General features: G+C 55.2%; 1 protein-coding gene across 37 annotated transcripts in view; it reads right to left on the bottom strand.

Annotated features, from left to right (window-relative positions):
• The window catches only part of NCOR2 (nuclear receptor corepressor 2), a 240969-nt gene that overhangs the window by 124995 nt on the left and 89856 nt on the right, over positions 1 to 26118 (bottom strand). For 36 of the 37 annotated variants that reach the window (XM_055239207.2, XM_055239213.2, XM_063614585.1 and 33 more), the window contains 3 exons: positions 20776 to 20955; positions 15206 to 15319; positions 6131 to 6187 (listed from right to left, as the gene is read on the bottom strand). In XM_055239207.2, the coding sequence (XP_055095182.1) occupies positions 6131 to 6187; positions 15206 to 15319; positions 20776 to 20955 (351 nt within the window). The remainder of the gene's footprint in view (positions 1 to 6130; positions 6188 to 15205; positions 15320 to 20775; positions 20956 to 26118) is intronic. The other variant, XM_055239216.2, reaches the window with a different exon arrangement.

Here is a 26118-nt window from a genome sequence, read left to right on the forward strand (position 1 = left end):
TGAAGTGCCCAGAGGTGCCAGTCACATAGCCGCCATCAGGGAGCAGTGACTGTGTTAATGGCACCCACCTTTCACGCCTCCCTGTAACCACCCATGACCTTGCTATGGCCAGTGGAACTGCCACAGACTTAGAAAAAGCAGAGGCTTGAAGATGAGAGTTCGCATTTCTGCTGTTTCTGTCAAAAGAATGAGCCTAGCCTGAAGCGGGCAGAGAGGCAAGGAGCAGAGTGGTGCCACCCAGCCTGGGATGAGCTACAACACCGGCCCCCCGACTCCCTCGCTGGCCACGGAGGTGCAAGAGCTGAGCCCACACCAGCAGAAGTGCTCAGCTGCCTTCCAGACTGGTGAGAAACAGTAAACAGTTGCTGCTTCAAAAGCCTCTAAATGTGGGGCTGCTTTGTTCCCCAGCAGTAGCCATGTAATCATACTGTGTAACTGATACAATCATGCCCCACTGTACAGATAGGAAAATGGAGTCCTTAAGAGGTTACAACATTTGCCCACAGCTGGTAAGAGATGAACCTGAATGACAGCCCGCCTCTCAGCTCCAGCGCTGGAGGAAGGAGTCTGCTCCCCTCTCTGCCTGAGTCTCTGTGTGTGTATGTCTTTCTGTCTGTCTGTCTCCCTCTCTTCCTGTCCCTCTCCCTCTCACACACCCACGCACACAGGAGGAGCCTCCCAGGGTGGCCATGGGTGACTGTGGTGGGAAGATCAGGTACAGAGTGTGAGTGATCAGGTGGAACAGGGAAGGATGGAGATGTGGAGTTCTGCAGCCTCAGGGCAGGGCTGCAGCGACAGAAGGGAAACACAAGTCTCTTCCCTGGGGATAGAGCTGAACACACCTCCTGATGACGCCGGCAGAGGGGGACACCCAGACCCCAGCCCGCCCATCCCCAGGGAAGGGCCTCTACAGCTCTGCAGAGCCTCACAGACAGTCTTGGCTGGTGACAATGTCGCCTTTCTCCCTGTAGCCCCAGATCCCCTGCTAGAGAATTCACCACTGGGCTCGGGCAATTCCAGGCTCCTGCTCAGCTACTCTCCTGGGGACAGAGATGTCATCCTGCAGCTGCCATGGGCCATTTCTCCCCAGGCCGGGTCAGGCTCCCCTCCCAAGGTTCTCAACCCTGAACAGAGGGCAGTTTCCCCACCCTGACCCTGGAAGTTTGAACAAGAGGGAGAAGTGGGCAGAGGAACAAGAGAGCCCACGGTCAGACTCATGCAGAACTTCCCAGTGGAGGGAAGGGGTGCGGTGCAGCATCCCTGCAGAGGGTACGAGTCCTCGTCCCAGGAATGGCAGGGGCCCTGTGAAGATGCCCACGCTGTAACCCGGGCAACCACACTGGCTCCTTTATGTTCCCCACATGCCAATCAAATATAGGCCAGGTGCAAGCGGACATCACTTAAAGGTTAGGGTTTTGGAAACAGATAGGTCCCAATTTAAATGGTGGCTCCTCCCTCACTAGCTGTGAGCTTGGACAAGTGCCCTCAACACTCCGGCCTCAGTTTTCTCATCTGGAACATGGGTGTAGGTCAAAGAGGACCTACTTCACGGAAATTTTGGATACCCCAGAAAATTTCAGACTTGGTGAAATCTGGTGTTTGTCTTGTTTTGGTTTTAAAGATAGCAAACAGCCGAAGGGGGCCAGAAAGGGGCTGGAAGCCCACAGCACACAACCCTGGGAGGGAGAGGTGGGCAGAGGGGACAGTGCTTCAGCGGCACAGGGCGGGTGCAGAAACGCAGGACCGGCTCCCAGGGGCAGCAGGAGCCCGGTCAGCCTCCAACCCACCGAAGCCACAGGGGAGGGAGGCCACTTCCACTTGGTGGCCTCCTCCCCTGCCCTGTAGATAGGGACACAGACCCTGCTTCTCAAGGTGGCCATTGGTGAGGGGCCCGCAAGGTGAAGGCCCCGAAGGACTGAGGATACTGTGGGGTGCTGCTGCCTCTAAACAGGAGCTGGCCCCCTGGGAGGCACTCACCAGCCACTCCCCAAGGCCACTGAACCCCAGGAGTCCAGGGGAGGCTCTGGGCCCAGAGCTGCCTGGAATGCTGTGCGCCGCCATGGCAACAGGCTGAGGACAGCCATCTTGGAAAGCCCAGAAGGGAGTGGGGGGAGGGAGGGACAGTGACATGTCCTGGCAGGTGCATTGCTGAGGGGACACAGGGCCCGAGGGGACTCCCCAACATCCCCCTCACCCTCTGTAGAGGGGGCTGCACAAAGACCTGGCGGCTCCCCAGCCCAGGCTAGCCAGGGTCCCCACGTGGGGCCATGAGGCACCTCCACAGCCACACAGGCCGGGGGGCATGGCTGGCCCCTGTCCCTCACCCCCAGGCCTTATCCTCCCGGGAGAAATAACCCCTGGAGGGATGCACACCAGTAAGGGAATCGAGGCCTAAATGAGTGCGGAGCCTGGGGCGGTGGGGGCGGCACCCAGGAGGCCCCAAGGTCCAGCTCTCTCTTGCTCAGCCTCCGTCTCCTCTAAAATCAGAGGCACAGCCACTCAGAGGGCAGAAAGAGGGCAAAGGGGAGCAGGTGCCAGACGCAGGGCCCAGGCAGAGATGAGGCACGGTGGTGACTAAGAAAGCCAGCAGGGGCCAGGGAGGAGGCGGCCCCCCTCGGGCTTTGAGCCAGCCAGCAGGGCCACCAGGAAGAGCCAGAGTCCCAGGCGGCCTGAGCTGGCAATAAATGAAGCGTCAGCCCCAGCCCTCAACCCGCTGGTGACACCAGCTTCTTAAAATAACGCCTTGGAACAGGAAGGAAGCAATGACTCAAAGCGGCAGAGAGGTCGGGGCTGCTGGGCACGCCCTCCACCACCACGCCTGCTCCCAGCCTGGTCCGGTCCCCACGGCTGGACTGGAAGGGCCGTGCCCCACCATCTCGGTGCCCCAGACCTCTGGTTAGCACCTCTGGTGCTATTTTCATCCTTTCCAATGCAAATTCCTCCAGGGAGGCCACAGGGATCCGTCCCTGCCGAGGGGAGGGGCGTTGGAACTGCAGCTTCTGACGGAAGACACCCTGGGAACTGGACTCTGTGACCCACAGCACCTGGGTCCTCAGGCCGTCCCTGGCCCGGGCTTCTGGCACCCAGGTGGTAGACAGGCCCCTGCAGAGGGTGCACCATGCAGCTGCCTCTGCTTGGAGGATGCCTGTGGCCACTCGGGCCTGGCAGATCTGTGCAGAACTGGCTGGCCGCTCCCCCAGGGGCTCAGCACACCTCCACGCCTCATCTCTTGCTGTGTGGCCCGGCACAAGGCACTCCTCTTGCTGAGCCTCATCCAGAAAATGGGATGGCAACAGCTCTATGAGGCGCCCTCCCTGTCCCCACTGACTGGCACCAAGCCAGGGGCCTTCAAGAGTCCAGACACTAGATCTTAGCCTTCTGTGCCATCAGCCCTGTGGAAGCCTCTGCTCTGAGATCCCCAAGTGGGAGACAACCCTGTCCCCTTGTCTCCAAAGAACCAGAGAAGACTCACTGTGAGGTCTCTGGTTCCAAAGCTTCTGACACCAGCAGCTGCCCACCCCCATCTGCCCACAGACTCCGGCAGACAGGGGCTTCCTCGCCTGTGTTCCTCGGGCCCTAAGACCCAGGGGCCACCAGGCCTTTCCCCCAGGAGGCCCCCGGGGACCAGTCAGGAAAGGGGAGCGGGAGGACCCAGAAGTCTGGAAATGGTTGGGAACTTCAACCAACCCTGCCATCCCCATTTGGCAGAAAAGGAGAAACCGAGGCAAGAGGCAGCTTACTGGTGGGGATGTAAAATGGTACGGCCACTTTGGAAAACAGTTGGGCAGTTCCTCAAGGGGCTAAACATAGGGTTAGCAGAGGATCTAGCAATTCCACGCCTAGGTACACACCCAGGAGAAATGAAAACGTACGTTCACATGGAAACGGCACACTAATGTTCACAGCAACTTTATTCACAGTACCCCAAATATGCAAACAATCTCATGTCCACCGACTGATGAGTGGGTAAACAACACATGACCTACCCCTACAGTGAAATATGATTCAGCCACAAAAAGGAACGAAGGACCGACCCACGCTCGACACGGATGAACCTCGAAAACATGATGCTGAGTGAGAGAAACCAGACACAAAGGACCACATATTGCATGATTCCATTTATAGGAAATGTCCAGAATAGGCAAATCCATAGAGACAGAAGGGTTGCTTTTTGAGATGATGGAATGTTCTAAAATTGACCGTGGTGACAGTTGCACACATCTGTGAATACACTAAAACCCACTGAACTGTACACTTTAAATGGGTGAATGGCATGCGTGTGAATTGTACCTCAATAAAGCTGTTTACAAAACAAAAAAACAAGCAAGCAGCAGCTGCTACTGCTAAAAACTTCCCCAAAAATCACTTCCCGAGAGAAGCACGACCCCAGGCCAGAGCTCACCACCCAGATCGCCCAGGCCCGAGGATGTGCCTGGAGGGGGCAGAGCCTTGAAGGAGCGGGAGAGCCCGGCGAGGTTCCTGAGTCCAGCCAGGTGGGCAGCTGGGCCCTGCTTCTGAGCTGGAGGAGTCCTTGCCATCTCCTCCCTGCTTCTGCCTTCTGAGCGGGCCTGGGAGCCCGGGGCTTGCAGTTCCTGAGTGGCCTCAACAGACGGACCCCGGGCTTCGGGGAGCTCTCACTGCAAAACTGAGCAGCCTGCAGAAACTTCAGGGGGAGCAGCTCATCACCAAATTGTTCACAACTACTGAGCGCTTCGTAGGGGCCAGGAGCTGCATTAGGTGAGCCTTTAATTGGCAGCACTGCCTTTAACCCTGAGAAGACCCGGGAAGGAGGCCCTAGAGCCTCCGCCTGTCCCAGATGAGCGAGCGCTGTGGTACTGGGAAGTCAGCCCCTTCCCTAAGGCCACTTGGCAAACATGCAGTGGAGCTGAGTTTAGATTGAGGCTCTGAAGGTGTCAGACTTCTGTTTCTTTCTTTTATGAGGCGGGGTCTCACTCTATTGCCCAGGCTGGAGTGCAGTGATGTGATCGTAGCTCACTGCAGCCTTGAACTCCCGGACTCAAGCGATCCTCCTGCCTCAGCCTCCCAAGTAGCTGGGACGACAGGTGTGCATCACCAACCTGGTGAATTTTTTAACTTTTTGCACAGACAAGGTCTTGCTATTTTGCCCAGGCTGATCTCAAATTCCTGGCTTCATGCAATCCTCCTGCCTCGGCCTCCCATAGCACTGGGATTACAGGTGTGAGCCACTACACATGGCCGAAGGCATAAGTCTTTATCTGCACCCTGGGCGCACTCACACGCACACCCTAGCCCACCATGCACACAGAGACTCTCCCTCATCCGGCACACATGTGGGTAGCAGTATGCCTTCAGTGCCCACCACGGCCGTCCATGCTGACCAGCTCAGTGGGCACGGATGGCTGTGAGGCAGGCAGGGGCTGTGGCCCCTTCTCTGGGGGCTAGGGCTTCTGCATCCACCCATCCTCAGCCCAGGGACTCCAGGAGGCCTGGGGCCTGCTTTCCAGCTCTGCTGCTGACATGGCATCTTTCCGCAGCAAAAGGACACTAGTGACAGCCATCATCACCATCATCATCATAGCTAATGCCCAGCACTTACTGTCTACAAGGCAGTCGCCACACCTGACGTTGGAAAAATATTAACATAGCTCCTCCTCACTGTAACCCAGTGGGATAGGTGCTGTAAGGATTCCCATTTTACGGATGAGGAAGTTGAAGCACAGAGAGGGTAACAGACCCGCTCAGGGTCGCACCGCCATGAAGCGGCGCACCTGGGAGTAGACCGAGATCGTGTGACCCAGAGAACCGGCTCTCCGCGCTCAGCCGGAGCAAACGCGCCGGCCTACAGGTGTGTGACTCTCCTTACAGCCCGAGCGGCCGGGCTTCACGGTGTGCACAGGAGTGCGCAGGTGGCCCCGCAGGCGCTCGCTGCCAAGACTCCCCACCCCCACCCAGCCCAGCCAGGCCCGCCCACCCGCTATCTGCCATCCTCTCACCAGGAAGGTGGGTTTCCTGCCTCCTCCGCGGACGCCGCCTGGGCAGCCCTTGGCAATAGATGACTTCCTCCTCCACCACGCCCTCCCGCCGCCCTGCCCACCTCTCCAGCCACCCCCGCCCTCCCCGCAGCCCCTGACCCTGCACCCCAGCTCACCAGCTCCACCTGGGGCCCCAGGCCTTCCAGAATCCGATGTGCAGCTTCGGCCTTCTTCTGCAGGGTGATGGCGAAGAGGAGGAATTTTTTTAAAAAACAAAAAAACACAGATTATAAATAGAGGCTTCCCGGAGCAGCGGGCACCTGCCCAGCCCAGCCCAGCATGCCGATCCTCAGCACGGGGGAGGGAGGCCCAGGGCCCCCTACACGCCCTCCCCAGGCTGGAAAAAAACACAGAAGAGCCTCAATACCCCCACAGCGGCCCCAGCAAGCCAGCCAAGTTTCGATTTTAGCAAATGCGCCGGGTCCACTGAAGCCTGCTCCCCGGCAGGCGCGCAGGCCTCGCTCCCCCAGGGCCCAGCGACGTGGGCACTGCTCCCCACCAGCCCAGCCGACACTGCCAGCCCTGAGATGCCTTCCCTCGCCCTGGAAGCTGGTTGGGTTGTCTACAATTACCTCAGAGCTAGTGCAGCCAGCGAGGGAAGGAGGAGGAGGAGGAGGAGGGAGGGTGAGATAGAGGCGCTCAGAGATACCCTTTCTAGGATTCTTGTGTTTCACAATCATGTGATTATTTCTGGGCTGCCCCGGGGCCTCCCCGCCTCCTCCCCACTCACAACTGGAGACTTATTAGGAAAACAGGAACATGTGGTTCAGGGCTCGGTGGCTGCTCCGTCAATGGGCTGGACCTCCGGGCCCCCACCCCTGCCCTCGGTGTGAAGGCAGACATTGTGCCTCGGCCAGGCCCACCAGCCCCCAGCCTGGGACCACCAGGGTCCGCTCAGGGGAGGCCTGGAGGGCAGCCCAGGCCAGCCGGGTACAGGGAGGTGGGGGGCGGAGGGGCTCCTGAAGGTGGTTTCATGGGGGCTGTGGCAGAGGGCAGGAGCAGAATTTGGGTGGGTTTGGGTGCCCCCTGCACCAGGCTAAACTGCATGCGCGCTGGCAAATGGGTGCTCACAGGCTGGCACGTGGGCGAGCCCCTGCTGTGACTCAGCTGCATTGGGGCAGCCACTCAGTATTTGGCAAGGACTAGGCGGACAGGCCGCAGAAGTCACCATCACCATACTGAAACTGTCCCCAGTGACCCCAAACCAGATTGGCCAAAGGGAGGTGACCCCAAGCCCTGGGAAATGTGGCTGCCAACAAAAATTTGATGCAGCCTTTGCCAAGATCTCCTCGCAGGGCGGAGGTGTCCAGGCTCCCCGGCTGCAGCAGAGACAGGAGCGCGTGGCGGGCCAGCATCACTCCCCCTCCCCAGCCCCTGGAGAAAGACAGCAGGTATGTAGGTGGGCTCAAGCTGGAACCTAGAGCCCAGGGCCCGGCCCACCAAGAGCAGAGCCATGCTCTTGGCCACCTTCACGCTGAGCCGAAACCCCGAGACCTGCAGCCTCAAGGTGCGGCTGGGGGCCAGAACAGCAGGGGAGAACTATTACAGCGGTGGTCACTTCCCCAGGCACCTGCCATGAGCCAAGCGTTGGGCATGCGGTGTGTTCTTAACATGTCAATCACGCATAAGCGCCATGGGAGGCACACACAGGAGTAGCCCCATCTCACAGATGGTGAAACTGAGGCACAGAAACAAAACACAGGGAAGAAGCCCTTCTTATGACCTCCAGGATCCACGGACAGAAGAAGCCAAGGGCCAGGTCCCACGCAGGGTCACCCCTAGGCTTGGGACTAGTATTTCCGGTGGATGGAGGCAGACATCAACCGGAGAGTCAATGTCCCAGCCACACCCTCAAAGCAGGAAAGAGTCTGCCCTGGGGTACTGAAGATGGGAGAACCCCTAAGCCAGGCCCAGTGAAGGACTGGGTATGGGGTGGCATGGGGGCAGGGCAGCTCCCAAACACTGGGACCCAGGGAGAGACATGGAATGAATGAGACCTGGCGCCTGCCTGGAATAAACCCAAACAATGGCTGTTGGTTAAGAGCAGTAACGGCAGATTAGTATGCTCAGGCAGAGAAAGGTATGTGTGAAAGTGGGGCACAAGTCACTCTCCCAGAAAGGTAACAGGAGGGATATATAGGCTGGGTTTTGAGGGATGAATAGGAGTTTGTGTATCATCTGTGGGGATCAGCAGCAACTTTCCATCTAGCTAAAAGAGTGATACCAATGGAAAGCGCCAAGCCACTAGAAACTACATGGCCACACAGCTAGCACCTAGAGAGCAGGGGGGACCCCTTCTTCACCTGCCAAAGCCACAGGGAGCCCCACCTCCTCCTGTCTCCCTGGGGTGTTTCCTCCACCTCCTGCCTCCACATCCCCTGCTCCCAGTGTTGGGTTTGTTCCCACTCCACGGTCTTCTCTGGTCCTGCTTGTCAGCTTCCTGGGGAGGTGGGCCTGTGGGGCCCTGTCCCAAGATGGGCTGGCCTTTCTCAACACACCTGACCAACATCTGGGAGTCGACTGCGCTCTAATCCTCAGCAATCTGAGTCTCCTGTCTAGCCTCAGTCTCCCCATTCATGAAACGGCCACACTCACCCAGGGTACCAAACTCCCATGACTTCTGCAAGGATGTTCTACAGGGAGCAAAGTGACGTGCATGTCATCCCTTCCCTCTTTAAATGCAGAGGAGACACCCTCTAGAACGTGGCATGGCTGGGGAACGTGGATGCAGGCCACAGATTCAGCCTCATGCCAAAAATTCCCTCTCACCTCCTCAGCTGCTGTCTTCCTGCCATCCTGAGCACCAAATCCAAACTCCTCGCCAGGGTCAACAGGGTCCCAGCCCTCACAGGACCTTGACCTCTGCTGGCCCCTCACTGTCCCCTGCACACTGAAAGTCACTACTGCCTCTGAGCCTTTGCACCTGCTGTTCCCTGCCTGGAATGCTGTTCCCCACATTTTCACATGCTCTCGCCTGCCTCTTGCTCATGTCTTGACTCAGCCTCCCCTCCCCAGAGAGGCCTTCCCTGACCCCCCGCAGCAGGGCGGCCCACCTCCCTCGACCACTCTTTTCCCCACCTGGCTGTCTTCACAGCACATGCGGTCAGGGGTAAGGGTCTGCGTCCCATGGTTTATCTTACTGGCTACCTCCCCCTGATGAGGACTCCACGAGGAGCAAGGTGCCTGCTCTGTTCTCTGCTGCACCCACAGTGCCTGGACAGTGTCTGGCTCACAGTGGATGCTCAGGAATGGTCTAAATACCTGGAAATGGGGTGGGGCTGGCTCCCTCGCTCAGGCTGTCTCTGGGGCAAAGCATTCTTGTACCCGCAGGCTCTCCGGTCCCAGCCCAGAACCCTGTCCTCTCTCCACGTCGCTGCAGCTGGCCCAGTGCCTCCCCGCCTCTCCACCAGGACCAGAAGAGGCCAGTGCCGGCCACGAAGCTGCTATCATCCAGCAGGGCCCAGCACAGGATTGAGGGCAGCAGGCACTTTCTCCAGGGCCATGGGGGAAGCAGTCCGCATCCCGGACATGCCTGGTCTTTCCAAGGACACAGAGGCCTCTCTGCCCCCTCCATAGAGGTGGACGACAGGGCAGGCCCTGTCTCCCTGTTCTCCAAGCCACAACCAGGATTGCCAATCCTCCCAGGAACCTGTTTCTGGGGTGCAAGGGCTACCCCATTTTACAGATGGGGAACTTGAGGCTCAGAGAGGACACTTGGATAGGAGGTCACCAATCCACACAGTTCTAGCCAAAATCCCAAACCCTTCCCACCTGAACCTCTCCCACCTAGAACATTCCCCAACCCCAATATTCCCATGGCTGATATCTGCACATCTCCTCGGCCCCTTTGGGGGCCACCTCCCGACACTGGCTCCTGGCTGCCCCTGGTCCTGGCAAACAGCAAGTGCTCCAACAGGGGCTCCTGTCTGCATCTTCCCCATGCGGGCCCAAGGCCCAGCTTGCAGGGGACACCAGGACACACTTGTTAGAGCTGAACCAACTCCACCCAAGGGTGGCAAAACTCAGGGATTGCTCCGGCCCAAAGGAGGGCTTCGGGGTGGGCTGCCACCTGCCGGCTGGGAGGCTGGAATTCAGGGGACTCAGCCCCACCCTGAGGGAGAAGGGAAACAGGCCTTTCTCAATCTCGCTGAAACCCGACTGCCCCCACGCACGTCCTCCCATGTTCCTGGCCTTTGGGGGCCGAGGTCTCTGCTCTGATCGTGGTGGGTGGGGCTGATGCCGCAGGGGAGGTGGCCAAGCCTGAGAGAAGCCACTGCCCAAGCTCACCTGGCTCTGAGAGGAGAGGAAAACCCAGGGACTCAAGCCAATGAGGGGCCCCGCTCACCGTGGCGTCCACCCGCTGTAGGGGCTCTCACCAGGCAACTGGGGGTCTGGGCAGGTTCTCACTCGGGCAATGGCACTCCTGCAGAAACTCTGGGTCTGTGTGGCCAGGCCTCCCATGCCCAAAAAGCCTAGGAGCTGGCTGGGGTGCACAAGTCCTTAGTCACCTATGCAGACGGGTGCACGGGAGCACCAGACCCACATCACCAAGTGCACATGCCAAGATCTAGGAACACGGAAAGACATACACACATGTCCACACGTCAAGGGGCATGCACATACTCACACACGTGCACCCAAGTGAACACATGACGAAACCACACCCGCCCCACACACGCCATCTCACGCACATCCATCTGTACACACATGCACACAGCCTAACGTGTACCCATGTGAACACATGCGTATGCATACAGGTGCACAGATGCACGAATACCTATATACATGCCTCACATGTGCCAATTCATGCATGAATGTTCACGCATGTGCACACAGCACCCACAGGTATACCTGCACACATACACACACACCCCCACGTGTGTATGCATGGATGTGTAAGTGCACAGATAACCACAGGCCCCATGTGCTGACTCATATACACTTATACACATGTACACACAGCCATCCAGAGATCCACACACATACACACATGCCCACATACACACACACAGGTGTGCTGTATCAATGCACAAATCACCACATGCTCGTCCCACATAAGCCGACTCTTACTCTAAGTATTCACATACAAGTATGCACAGCCATCCAAAGGCACACATGTATGCTCACACATACACATGTGTATCCAACACACATACCACACATACATCCACCCGTACACGCACATTCGTACCCACAGGCACACAAACCACACATGCATCCACATGCGGCTCTCCTCTAGAGCAGAAAAACAGACCTGACACTGATCACTCCCTAGCCTCTCCCCTGCCTGGAAGCCCCATCCTATTCCCTTCTCTACCACACTGGCCTCCTCATCTGCAGATTGGGGGCAGCACCTACTCACCCAAGAAGCTCTGAACCCCCAGTCCTGCACCAAAGCCCCTCCGCTGGCTGCAGCAGTGCCTCAGGGTAGCGGCCTACCCTGAGCTTCAGCTTCCTCATCTGCAAACAGAGCCCCATGCCCATGAGCCCTGTGCAGAGCTCTCCCAGGGTGTGTGACAAGCAGGAAAAGCGGCAGGTCAGAGGACGTGTGCAGCAGCCTCGCAGGGCTGAAACGGACAATCTGAAAGAACTCCTGGACCCTGGGGGGCAGTTTTGATGACCAGGTGGCTGGGCACGGAGGCCAGAGGTGGGGGCCTGGCACAGGATGCTGGGGCCACAGGACGGGGCCTGAAGCACTGCTCTGAAAATCTTGAATCAGGGGGTCTGATGCTGAGCCCTACAAACGAGCATGAGTGCCAAAACCCCCAAAAGCCCCAAGGGGCTTCACGCTCACGGCGACTGTTGGTGGCATTATTCTTCTTTGCCCTGCTCAGTTCCAATCACACTGTGCACACACTGGGTCCTAATCACATCATATGAACACTTTCCTTTAAAGACGCTTAAACTGGAAGACAAGGACTTGCGTCTTCTGCTGATTTCCGCATTATTCAGCAACTGGGGTTGCTGCTTTCATCAATCCTGCCTCTTCCCCACCTTATGAACGAGCCATCTACATCTCCATTGGAAGCAGCCTTCTACCTTTCCCCAGTCAACCTAGCTCAAGGCCCGTCTCCCCTATGAAGCCCACCCTGACTGTTCCCCAGTGTCCTGAATTCCTACAGTACCAGCAACCTGTGCTGCGCAAACGCCCCTTATGTATCCACACGTTGCTAGTGCTGCCTGTGTGTATGTTTTATCCAGATTCCAAGTGCGTGCCTTGTCCCGGAACCAACAGGCTCCTATCTCGTGCCCACCACCTTTGAAGATCAAAGGAGATGCCAGTCCCCTCTCTGGGACTTGGCCTGTGCCATGCCCCTCACCCGAATGTCCTCCTTCTGGCCCACCCGCTGCCTCCAAGAAGCCTTTCCTAGCGCCCACTTCCAGGTCATGCTTCTGCCCTCCTGGGCCCGGGCCACCCTGTCTGCTGCTGCTCTCAGGCTGCAGCCACCCTGCTGGCTGCCCCGCCATCTGTGCACACCTGCCCGGCCCCCGCCCACGCAGGCAGCTCCCAGGAGGCAGGGAGGCGGGAAAAGCCTTGCTCAGCGGGTGCCTCACCAATGTGTTCCGAATGGATAATGAGCCAGACTCCAGCACTCAGAACTGCCAGGCGGGCCCTGCCCAGCAGGGAAGCTGCGTTTTCCGGCTGGCTCGACGTTTAGAGACAGACCCTTGTCCTCCATCTCTCCAGGAACCAGCAGGGAAGGAAGGCGGATTAAAATTTAATCCTACTGATCCCCCAAGGGGCGGTAAGTCCTGGCTGCTCCTGCCAAAGGCAGCTGGGGGCCTCCCGCACATTAGGCTGCAGACTTTGGAGGCTCAGAGACTCAGCCCAGGTGGAGGGTCCCCATCAGCCCCCACGCCCCCAAACCAGAGGCCTCTTCCACGGGCCAGAGCTGGCCACCCATCCCCATCTCCCCTCCCTTCCTGCCGCCTGAATATTTGCACAACAATTATTTTATGTGCATCTGCTGTGTGGTGAGCACCGTTTTAGGTGCTGGAGATACCACTGGAAATAAAAGTGGGCAGGGATTTTATTCCTGCCCTCACGGAGTTTCCATTCATAACAAACAGAATAAAGAAGTAAAACCGAAATCATGTCCCACGGGGACAAGGGCTAAGGAGAATCAGAAGCCACAAAGGAGGAAAACCGGTGTAAGCCCAAAAACCCTTTTTCCTGAAAAAAGCGTTTTCAGTATTAAGTAGAGGGTTGAAATGGGTCTTGCTGAGAAGGGGCCACTTGAGCAAAGATGGAAGTGACACTATGAGCCTTGCAAGGAGGGGAGCTCCAGGAAGAGGGCCAGGGCCCTGCGGCAATGTGCTGGGCCACTGACTTGGCCTCCACAGCTGCTGGAGAGAACCGTGCCTGCTCTCCACCAAGGATCAGAGAAGGCAGGTAGAGGTGACACTCTCAGGAGCCCTGCCCATGTCCCCTCCACTTTGGGCTCCTGGAGCCACCTCAATCTTGGCTCCAAGTCCCAGGCTCAAAGCTCACTTGCTCTGCAATCTCGGGGAGGTCTCCTTCCCTCTCTGAGCTTTGGTTTCTTGATGAGCAAAAATGAGAGAATAATAGTAGTTCTACTAAATGCAAATAGTATTCTATTAAATGCACAAGGTAAACAAACACAAGAAGAAATGAGAGCTATGATAATGACAATTAATAGCACCAGCTGGCACTTCTTTGGTGCCAGGCACTGTCTGTCCTAAGGGCACTAGGAAATTACCCCTTTAATCCCCACACCAACTGTACTAGGTGATGCCATCGTTGTCATTGTTTTAAAGCTGTGGAGCATGAGGCACAGGAAGGTTTAAGTACAACGCTCCAGGGTCATAGAGCTAGGAAGTGGGAGAAATGGGATTTGAACCCAGGATGCTTGGCTGAAGGATGTGTGGCCCCTTGGCTCTCCTATGACTGTTACTAGCGGTGCTTGGGGTGAGGGGCCAGGGTGTGGGAGAGTGAGCCGGGCACACAGTTCCCAGGCCCCAAACAGGCTTGTCTCATTCTGCATGACATCGCTGTTTCTAGAGGTGGAGGCATAGCCAAACCAGTTGATCCAGTAGTTCCCTGCCTCAGGCTGCCACTGCAGGCACCCACCACTTGACTCGAGGCCTCCCCACCCCCACCTCAACTCTGAGCACTGATTGGCCAAGGAAGATATTACAGAAGAGGCAGCTGGGAAGGGTGGCTGGGGCTACGGGTAGGAGGGGAACCAGAGAAGCCAAGGCAGGGACAGGAGTTTCCTCATCTGTCACGCTTCACAAGGACCAGTCCCTCTCTGGGCCTCAGTTTCCTCTTCCAGAAAATAAGGGAGGGGATCAACATCCACAGATCCTGAGTACGTTTAGAAAAAGTCGACTGTAAATCATTAAAGCCCTGCTGGTAGTGGCTTGACTGGGAAGATGGGGAGCTTACCACCTCACCAGACACAAGGTTCCACCTTGGGGGTGCACAGACCCTTAGGGTCCAGCCCCTGGAGACACTGCTCTGGGCACCCCAAGCCCCTCCACCAAGACCAGACCCCCTATAGCTGCCCGCAGTGGGATCCCCATGGGCCTCCACAGCCTGCTCCAGACTCTGTGTTTCAATCATCTCAAAGGCCCCTTCGAGGGCCCAGTGCCAGTGGAAGCTGGTGCTGAGAACTCAGGCCCTGTGGTCTGACACAACATAGGTTCAAATCCAGGTCCAATGCTTCCTAGCTGTGTGACTCTGGACAAATCACTTAACCTCTCTGGGCCTTAGGAAAATGGAAATGATGCCTGCACCTTCCAGGACTGATGGGAGGGGCTGTTCCATGGAAGCTCACTGCTGCGGTCATAATGTCATTATCTTTTGCCTTAAAGGGATTTCTTCTGCATCAGCACCTAAAGTGGCAGCCCCTTACCCTTGGCCATCAGCTGGACCCTGGTGCTCTCCTGGAGCCCAAAACCTCTGTTTTGTGTTGCATCCTGCTGACCAGCCACAGTCCACACCCATCTGCGTGTCTGAGCAGAACAGCCCAGAGGCCACACCAGGATGGCTTTCCACCGGTCACCTTCCCCCACCCACTCATAAACCCTGTGTTTCTGGGGGAGAGGGTGGCGAGGTCCCCTCCCCATTTCGCAGATGGAAACACTGAGGCCCGATTCATGGTGCCCCCTGCGAAGCGCCTCATGGCCAGCACCGGGGGGCAGCAGGCCAGAGTGGGGACACATACCCGGTTCTCGTCGTAGATGATCTGCACCAGGCTGCGGTGCTTCGACTCGATGGGCGGCGGTGACACGGGCTTCTCAGGCTCCGGCGGCTTGGCAGCCTCCTCCTCCAGCTGTTGCTGTGGGGAGAGGCAGAACGTGAGGGGTGAGCACCCCAGCGGGCGGAAGGAGGGCTGCAGCCCCCAGGGTGCGGGGAGGCCCCCTTGCAGCCCGGGCCGCGGCCGCGCACAGGAAGTCAGGCTGCTACCCATTTCCTGTGAGTCAGCCCAGGGACTCCGCACCCGGGAGAGGCCCCAGCTCCTGGGCCAGCTGCAGCCTCCAAGCTCCAAAGCCAGGTTCAAATTCTGCCTTCGTGACTTGCCAGCTAAGGAAGCACAGCCAAGCAGCCTCACCCTGCTAGGCCTCAGTTTCCCCATCTGTAAACGGGGCTGATTGCCGTGCCGCCATTCTGACTGTGGTGAGAACTGAATGAGTTACACAGGCAGGAACAGTCGGGCCTGCTGTGAGCCGGCATTATTACCCATGACAGTTCCTACAGGCAACATCAGTACTAGGACAGGCTGCACAGACTCCGCAGCTGCACTGGCCAGACTGGAGCCCGACTCCCACTCCTACTTACTGCGTAGCCTTCAGAAGCTCCTGGACCTCTCTAAGCCTTACCTTCCTCTTCTGGAAAATGGGGATAAAAGAGTTACTACTCTAGAGAGCCAGTGTGAGGGTGAAATGAGCTGATGATGGGTGCAAAGCACTCAGCACCTGACACACAGGCAACACTCCACCCACAGAGCTCCTCATCACCCCATCATCCTCATCTTCATCACCCCATCACCCTCATCCTCATCACCCCCATCATCCTCATCACCCCCATCACCTGCATCCTCATCACCCCCCTCCTCCTCATCCTCATCACTGTCATCCTCATCACCCCTCTCATCTTCATCCTCATCACCCCCATCACCCTCTTCCTCATCACCCCCATCATCCTCATCCTCATCACCCCATCACCCTCTTCCTTATCACCCCCATCACCCTCATCCTCATCACCCCCATCACCCTCTTCCTTATCACCCCCATCATCCTCATCCTCATCACCCCATCATCCTCATCCTCATCACCCCATCATCCTCATCACCCCATCACCCTCTTCCTTATCACCCCCATCACCCTCATCCTCATCACCCCCATCACCCTCTTCTTTATCACCCCCATCATCCTCATCCTCATCACCCCATCATCCTCATCACCCCCATCACCCTCTTCTTTATCACCCCCATCATCCTCATCCTCATCACCCCATCATCCTCATCCTCATCACCCCCATCATCCTCATCATCACCCCATCATCCTCATCATCACCCCCATCGTCCTCATCCTCATCACTCCCCTCATCTTCATCCTCTTCACCCCATCATCCTTATCTTCCTCACCCCATCACCCTCATCATCCTCATGACCTCCATCATCCTCATCACCCCCATCATCCTCACCCTCATCACCCCCATCACCCTCATGCTCATCACCCCCATCATCCTCATCCTCATCACCCCCATCATCCTCATCCTCATCACCCCCATCATCTTCATCACCCCCATCACCCTCATCCTCATCACCCCCATCACCCTCATCCTCATCATCCCCATCACCCTCATCCTCATCACCCCCATCATCCTCATCCTCATCTGTCCATGTATGAACCCCCTCCTCCTAACACCATTGGAAAGAGCATCCCATCATGCTGCTGTCTGCTTCATAGAAAGAGGGAGGCTGAAGACCAGAGGGTTTAGGGCACTGGCCCAAGGTCAGATGGGAGGCCAATGCCCCATTCTGCAATGTGACAGGGCATCACAAGTGAGATCAGAACATGGTTCTGCTCCACTTATGATGCTCACACAGCCTGCACATGACCACAAAGCAGATCAGTATGAACCCAAAAAGGTGCCCAAGAAGAAGTGAACACAGGAAGAGCCAGAAAATCGAGGGTGCTGGCTTCTGCAGACTCCGGCGCTGGCGGCTTGAGCAGAACTGCCTCGGTCCCACAGCGACCCCTGGTGGTCGCTTCAAGAAGGGCATCAAAATACTCCCCCAAAGCACTAAACAAACAAAGCCAAGAAGGGGAAGAAGCCCACAGCCCCGAAAGGGTGGGCAGGAGGGAGGCTCCCTCCAGCCAGGAAAGGTGGCCCTTCCTCAGGTACTGGAGAAAATACTACCTGGGACATCTACAGAGACCCAGCTAAGAGGGTGACTAGCTCTGCTGGGCCTGGATTCAAGCCCGAGCCCCACGCTCACCAGCTCTGCAGCCTCAGACAGGGCCCTTCACCTCCCTGACCTCAGTGTCTACTTCAGCAGAACCTGTGAGTACATGCCTACCTCATAAGGTTGTTTGGAAGATCAAGGAGATAATGCTGAAAAAACTGCTGCACAGCAGTGACACGCTAAAAAGGGCTGTCTAATGCAAATCAAAACCACAATGAGATACTGCTGTACAACCACAGGATGGCTGGAATCAAAAACATTTTTTAAAGGAAGATAAAAAAGGGTTGGTGTGGCTAGGGACAGTGGCTCACACCTGAAATCCCAGCACTTTGAGAGGCCAAGGTGGGCAGATCACTCAAGACCAGCAGTTTGAGACCAGCTTGGGCAACATGGTGAAACCCCATCTCTACGAAAAATACAAAAATTAGCCGGGTGTGGTGGTGCACGCCTGTACTCCCAGCTACTCAGAAGGCTGAGGCAGAAGGATCGCTTGAGCCCAGGAGGCAGAGGCTCCAGTAAGCCGAGATGGCACCACTGCACTCCAGCCTGGGCAACAGAGTGAGATTCCATCTCAAAAAAAAAAAAAAAGGCTGGGGGCGGTCGGTGAGGATGTGGAAAACCTGGAATCTTCATGCATTGCTGGTAGGAATGTAAAATGGGGCAGCTGATGTGGAAAACAGCCTGGAAAGTCATCAGCAAATTAAACCTAGAGTTACTGTACAACCCGGCAATTCCGCTCCTGGGTATATACCCATGAGAACTGAAAACAGGTGTCCCAACAAAAACTTGAACGCAAATGTTCAACAGCAGCACTATTCGCAACAGCCACAGCCCAAATGGCCACAGATGATGAAATAAACAAAAGGTGGCATCTCTATACAATGGAATATGATTCAGCCATAAAAAGGAATGAAGGATGGAGACAAGAGACAACATGATAAACCCCAAAACCATGACACTATGTGGAAGAAGCCAGACGCAAAAGGACGCATACTGTGTGATGCCCTATATAGGAAATGTCTAGAACGGGTCAGTCCATAGAGACAGAGAGTTTGGCTGCTTTAGCTCCTATGAGGCTTCCCTGTGGGTTGTTGAAATGGCTGGGAACCAGATAGAGGTGACAGCTGCACAACACTGCAAATGTACGAAATGCCACGGAACTGTGCACTTTAAAATGATTATGCTTGAGAATTTCACTTTTAAAAAATGCCAAAGTGGAATTTAGAGGGGAAAAAACAAACAAAAACCTAACCTCTGAGGGCGGCCTTGAGCCACCTGGCTTCCAGCCGCAGTCACCAATGTGTGCCAGTGACCCGCAGCTTCAGCCTCACCCCAGGGCCAGGACTGGAGGTCTAAAGGTGCAGTACCAGGCTGGCCCTGGCAATGCCTGCCCACCCCACCGGGGCCCGGCCCCTCTCGTGATGCCTGTGCCACCATCATGAGACCTACACACTGCCCGCTGAAGCCTAGGACAGTTGGCAGAGTCTCCAGGACCGGGCCTCACTGCTGGACTACCCTCAAATCCCAGTTCCCCCAACCATGTGACAGCCATGATGGCCCTTGAAATCAATGCTCTCCCCCTGGAGCATCCTTCAAAACCCAGCTACCAGGGCACCTCTTCCTGGAAGCCTTCTCTCACCAGCCTTCACCAACCTGCCTACAGTGGTTAAAATGAGCCCTTGATCCTCCTTGGAGCCCCTACTTCCCTGTTGGGAGGGCACTAGATGTGAGCCTGTTTCCCTCATTAGTCTAGATGCTCCCTGGGGCCCAGACTGTCACAATGACTCAATCAACCATTTTTAATGGGCACCTACTATGTACCCCATGCTGCTCAGAACACAGCAGTTAACAGGGAGACAAGGAGAGGACCACTGTATAACAAAGCTGGGTCTATATTAATTCAAATAATGATGTCACCAGTAGGGTGATGAGACAGATCAGTGATGAGCAAAATTTCTTTTTGTTGAGATAGAGTCTCACTCTGTTGCCCAGGCAAGAGTGCAGTGGCAATCATGGCTCATGCAGCCTAAACCTCCTGGGCTCAGGCACTCCTGCCTCAGCCTCCTGAGTAGCTGTGACCACAGGCATGTGCCACCACACCTGGCTAATGTTTTAAATTATTTGTAGAGACAGGGTCTCGCTATGTTGCCCATGCTGGTCTCAGACTCCCGGGCTCAAGTGATCCTCCAGCCTCAGCCTCCCAAAGTGCTGGGATTACAGGCATCAGCCACCATGCCCGGCCCAAAGCTTTTCTTTAAAGGCCTAAATAGCAAATATTTTTGACTTTGCAGGCCACACAGGTCTCTGTTGTGATGACTTAACTCTGCCACTGTGGCAGAAAAGCAGTCATATAGACACACATGTGTATAGAGATACACAGACAAGTGGTCATGGCTGTGCCAATAAAACTTTATTTACAAAAACCAGCAGTAGGTAGAATTGGCTGGATTGGCTGAACCCAGGATAGAAGAGGGTTGGGGGGGTGTGTTCCTGTACAAGGCTTAGGGTGGCCTCTTGGTGTCAGGGACATCTGAGCAGAGACCTGAATGATACCAGGGAGCAAACCATGAAGAGCTGGGAAAAAGCAGATTATTGAGGAATTGTATATTAACTAATATTTAAACCAAAATTATAAAATGAATGTTATAAATATTTACATCAGCTTTTTCTCCACTTGTCTTTGCGTGGTTTCAACAGTGACAATGAGGATTTATTTTTAATCTCGGGATCTTGCTCCCTCGTCTACAAGTTGTCCATTTTACAGGCAAGGAAATCAAGGCTCCAAGAGATGAAGGTTCCAGGACCACACAGCTAGTAAAGAGTAGTTAGGAGGCCAGTCGGTTCAGATTCCAGAGCCAGGGGCTGTTTCCCCACATTACAGATAAGGAAAGGGAAGCATAGAGAAGGGACTGCCTACCCCACGTTGCCTGGTACTGGAAGAAACAGGATCTGAACCTGGACAGACTGGCTAGAAATCCTGAACTTTCACTGCCATTCTTGTGCTGTCTAATGCGGCAGCCTGTGTGGCTATTCGAAGGCACATTTAATATGTATATTAAACAAAAATTAAAAATCAGTTCCTCAGTCGCAGTAGGCACATTTCAAATCAACAGTGGAACGTGGCTATCCTGCAGATACACAGTGTTTCCGTCATGGCAGAAAGTTCTGTGGATGTGCTCCTGTCCAATAAACGTAAAGGGCATAAAAACCAGTGAGCACCCAGGAACTTGGGAAGGGCTCGGCACATATGTGTGACACCGCTGTCACTGCTGCTAGAATGGAGACTCAGAGCCAGCACTCCCTATCCCCCTGCCCGTTCACACCTGCTTCTTCTTCAGCTTAGAGATCTGCTGCTCCACCATGGTGATCTCTCGGTCCACGCGGTCCATGTTCTGGATCAGCTCCTCCTTGGACAGCCGTGGAGGCACCAGCTCCAGCTCAGGGTCAGTGTGCGGGGGGCTGGGGGGAGACACCGGTTCCAGCTTGCCCGTCAGGCTACGGTCCTGTGGCAGAAAAAAAATGGGCATGGGGTCAGCAGAGGGGACACCCCCAGTCTGTACAACCCTGTGATGGTTAATACTGTCAACCTGATTGGATTGAAGGAGGCAAAGTATTGATCCTCAGTATGTCTGTGAGGGTGTTGCCAAAGGAGATTAACATTTGAGTTGGTGGGCTGGAGAAGGCAGACCCACCCTTAATCTGTGTAGGCACCATCTAATCAGCTGCCAGCGAATGTAAAGCAGACAGAAAAATGTGAAAAGGCGAGACTGGCCTAGCCTCCCAGCCTACATCTTTCTCCCGTGCTGGATGCTTCCTGCCCTCGAACATCACACTCTAAGTTCTTCAAGCTTTGGGACTCAAGACTGGCTTCCTTGCTCCTCAGCTTGCAGATGGCCTGTTGTGGGACCTTGTGATTGTGTGAGTTAATACTCCTTAATAAACTCCCCTTTATGTAATATATATATAAAATATATTTTTTCTATTAGTTCTGTCCCTCTAGAGACCCCTGACTAATGTAGTTGCCAACTTTTTGCCTGCTGCCATTCATGTAAGATGTGCCTTACTCCTCCTTGCCCTCTGCCATGATTGTGAGCCCTCCACAGCCACATGGAACTGTGAGTCCAGTTAAATCTCTTTCTTTTTTAAATTGCCCAGTCTTGGGTATGTCTTTATCAGCAGCATGAAAACAGACTAATACACACCCCCCTCCCCAATATACCCCCCGTTTCCATCCCTGACTCCAGGCCCAGAGCCCTGGACATCTGTCAGGACAGTCCTCACCTATTCAAGGATCCCATCCCCATCCCAGCCATCACCCATTCTCCAAAATTCAGAGTCCCTTACAGCCTTCAAGATGCGGTTCAAATGCTCTTGCTACATAAATGGTTTCCCAGCCTCTCCTCAAGTTGTGAAGTCTTCTAGCTCCCTGTTCCCATAACACACCTCTCTTCTTCCACTTACCCCATCTGTGTGTTCCCCACCAGCCCAAGGAACCGAGACCCACAGCCTCCATTCTCCCAAGGCCTGGCCTCTGCAGACCCTCTGTAAACATTCATTCATGAAGCTCAGTCCAAACACGCAAGTTCCAGAACCATGCAGCCAACACACATGTGGCTTTGCAGAAAACATATGTTCCCTAACACACGGAAAAGCCATCAGAATGGGTTACAGATAAGCTAAAAGGAGTTACCTCGGCAGCAGGGCAGAAGAGGGTATGTTTACTTTCTTCTTTTTATTTGCCCGTTATTTTTTCTGATTTTCTTTCACTGAGAGTTACTCTTCGTGTAATACAGCTGTTTTTGAAAATGTGCTTAACAACAAAGGAAGCCTGCATTCAGTTATCCATGGACGCCTTCATCCCACCAGCTAAAGTCCGGTGCACCCAGGCTGTGCTGGGAACACTCTCAGGATAAGGAGGGTAGAAAAAACAACCCAGGCTTCACCTGTGCAGCCCTGGGTTCAAATCCCAGCCCCTCTGCCACTCTCCAGTTCTGTGACTTCCAGCAGATCATTCAACTGCTTCCTGCCTCAGTTCCTCATCTCTTCAACGGGGAGAACAGTTCGCACCTCCCCGGTCCTTGTGAGTCTTGAATGAGTTAATAGCTCTGAGCTTGGCATACCGTAAGCCTCAATAAATGTTGGCTGGGATGGTCCTCCCCTAGCCGGGCTCCAGAACCCAGCCCCCGCCCTGTGCCATCCTTGGGGCCAAGCCAGCAGCTGCTGGCAGACGAGGCCCAGAGCAGCGCCAGGTCACTGCCTCCCCGCCCCCGCAGCAGCTGCACCCAGAGGACACAGGGTGCATTATTCCCCGGACAACTGCAGCCCGGGGGCCACCAAGTGCCCCCCCAACCTCGGGATTCACAGAGGCTGCATCATCTTCTGTCCACTCCTGCCATCCTCATGGCCTCTGTCCTCCCCTCACCCCACAGAGCCCAAGCAAGACCCACAGGGGCCAAGAGTCTTGGAGTCACATTAGGTTTGCCTCTGGCCTGTTACCATCTGAGACGCGGGAGCAAGGACAGCAGGGGCCTGGACAACCCGGTGCTCCCTCTACACACACAGACTCCTCGAGGGAAATAGAGAAAAGGGCTCACACCTCAATTGCCCCAATGCAGTCCTCCATGCTCCTCAGGCCACCTCCCCCAGGGACACCCTAGAAATCACACCTGGGGCCACTCACGGCTCAGCCCATCCCAGTCCTCTGCACACCCCATGAAGTGGCTCCCACAACAGCCCTCCGAGGGGACTGCTGCTCCATCTCCATTACGCAGAGGCAGAAACAGAGCCTGGAGGCCACTGGGGCTGGATGCCAGAGGCCGGCACTTTCCTATAAAGGGCCAGATGGTAAAAAATAGCTCAAGCTTTGAGGGCCACAAGGTCTCTGTCTCATCTACTAACCCCTGCCATTGTACTGCAAAAGCAGCCACAGGCAATGGGGAACAAATGGGCATGGCTGTGTGCCAATAAAACTTTATTTACAAAAACACACTGAGGGCCAGATTTGGAGCTTGCTGGAGTTTGCTGGCCTCCTGCTCTAAGCAATTCACAAGTGTTAATCCACGTAACCGTCATAACCACCGTGGGAAGTGGGATTTCTGTTCGACGGCATGCCCAAGGCCACTCAACGTCCTACCTTGGAAGGTGCTTGAAGGGGGAGGCTGCAGGGGCTCCCACGTCAGAAATGGCCACACATCTGTTCACCCCACAGAACCGTGGGGCTGAGCCACGTGGGGACCCCACGTGGGGTCCCAGCCACATATCCGTTCACCCCACAGAACCATAGGGCTGAGCATAAGCGCCAAAGCAGCACCCTTCCAGGGACCCAGAGTGCAGGACCTCCAGAAATTCAAGGCAAAAGTGTGTGTGGAAGAAAAACTCCCTAGAAAAAGCCTCAGGAGTGTGTATGCATCTACCACTGGGTGTGGGGCCTTCACTGCTCCCCAACAGGAGGGCAGGCAGGGGGCCATGGGCACCTGACCCCACCCACAGCAAACCATGGACAGCTCATGCGTCTGGCACCTCCGGGCCTTTGCACAGGCTGGCTCCACTGCCCAGAGTGCCCAACACCCCTTCTGTGCCAACTGACGTCAGACCCACATCTCCACGCCGCCGCCCAGCCCCTCACTGCGGTCCACCTTGGGTGCTTGGCTGGTCTCTCCCTGCAGCCCATGTCATTTCTTGAGGTTCTTAAGACAAAAGGTAGCAGCAAACATGGCACCCAGAGCCTGGTCTCACTACTGGTGGCAAGAAACATCTCCGCTATCCTATCTCTGCTCTTCCACCTGGACCAAGAAGAGAGATAACAGAGCAAGGACAAGGATGTGGAAGGAAGGGCTCTGGGGGCCAGGCCACCCTAAAACTGTGAGAGCAAACTGCTCATCCAACCTGGGAATAATTCTCCAAAGCAACATTAACAAAAAGAAGGTTTCCATCCCCAGGGCTAACAGGCAGCACCAGGAGTAGAAGCAGCAGCTGGCAACCACTAGCAACACTTGGAAAAGTTGCTGGAAACTTACTCCTTTAAACTCTCCATGGATAAAAGCCGTTGTCTTTAATGGGTTCTTCTTTAAGTTCAGGTTTAGCTTTTATTCGCAGCAAAATTGCACAAGTAAGTCCATCACCTGATGAACAGATAAATAAAACATGGCATATCCATACAATGCAATGTGAAGGGCCGGACGTGGAGGCCGAGGCAGGAGGATCGCTTGAGCCCGGGAGTTCAAGACCGCCTGGGCAACATAGCAAGACCCCATCTTTATTTAAAAAAAAAAAAAATGAATGAAGCACTGACCCAGGCTACACTGTGGATGAACCCCGAGAATATGATGCTGAGTGAAAGTGGCCAGACATAAAAGGCTGCAGAGTGTACAATTCCACTTACATGAAATGTCCAGAATAGGCAAATCCATTGAGATGGACAGTGATTCGTAGTTGCAGGAAAAAGGAGGAGGGGGAAGTGGGGGGTGACATGGTTTGGCCGTGTCCCCACCCAAATCTCATCTTGAATTGTAGTTCCCATAATTCCCACATGTCGTGGGAGGGGCCAAGTGGAGGTCACTGAATCATGGGGGCGGTTTCCCCCGTCCTGTTCTCGTGATAGTGAGTGAGTTCTCATGAGATCTGATGGTTTATAAGGGGCTTTCCCCACTTTTGCTCAGCACTTCTTGCTGCTGCCATGTGAAGAAGGATGTGTTTGCTTCCCCTTCCACCACGACTTCAAGTTTCCTGAGGCCTCTCCAGCCATGCAGAACTGTGAGTCAACTAAACCTTTTTCTATTACAAATTACCCAGTCTCGGGTATGTCTTTATTAGCAGTGTAAGAACAGACTAATACAGGGAGTGACTGATTAATGATTATGGGGGTCTCCTTTTGCAGCGATGAGAATGATCTAGAACTAGACAGATGACAGCTGCACAACACTGTAAATGTCCTACAAGCCAACGAGCTCTTCACTTTAATGTGGTTACTTTTTCGTGAACCGCCCCTCAGTCGAAAAAGAAGAGGAAAACCCGGATTGCCAAGAGCGCTTCCCCTGGTGCTGGGTTTCCCCAGGACGGGGGCTGAGGGATCCTGGCAGTCAGGCCTGCAGGCGCACTCCCGATGACTGTCCACCTTCCCACCCACCTAAAGCCGCAGGGAACAAAACAACAAACCTAATACACCCCGCACCAGTTGCCAGGGGGCAGTGGGTACCTTTTACTCATCAGATGCCCCTGGTGTAAAAATTTAAAACTTCAAGCTAGCGTGAAAGAGAAAAGTTTATTATGCAAAACTGAAGACTCAGAGGCAGAAAAGCCCCTCAGCTCCCCTGTGCCAGCTCCAGGAAAAAGCAGGGCCCAGCTTCACGCACTCCCAGTACACCCCCTACTCCAGCCACAGGTTCTAGGACAGGCATGGGCCCACTCATGGTGAGGAGGAAAAGCAGTTTGGGGCTAGAAAGCGGAGAGAAGGAGGGAGAGTTCTCTCTTTTTGCTGGCCTTGAACCTGGGAGGAGGAAGGCCTGGAGTCACCAGCTTCCTTCCTGCTAACACACCAAGACCCTGTGAAAGATGGCAGAGCCTAGGGATGAAAAGGGACAGGGTCCTGAGGACATCGTGTCATCTAGATCAAGCTGTACCTGAAGCTAACCAACGCTGGACTTCAGTTATGTGAGCCAGAATTCATG

Source organism: Symphalangus syndactylus, chromosome 13 (genome assembly GCF_028878055.3).
Source record: "Symphalangus syndactylus isolate Jambi chromosome 13, NHGRI_mSymSyn1-v2.1_pri, whole genome shotgun sequence".
NCBI classification, from domain to species: Eukaryota; Metazoa; Chordata; class Mammalia; order Primates; family Hylobatidae; genus Symphalangus; species Symphalangus syndactylus.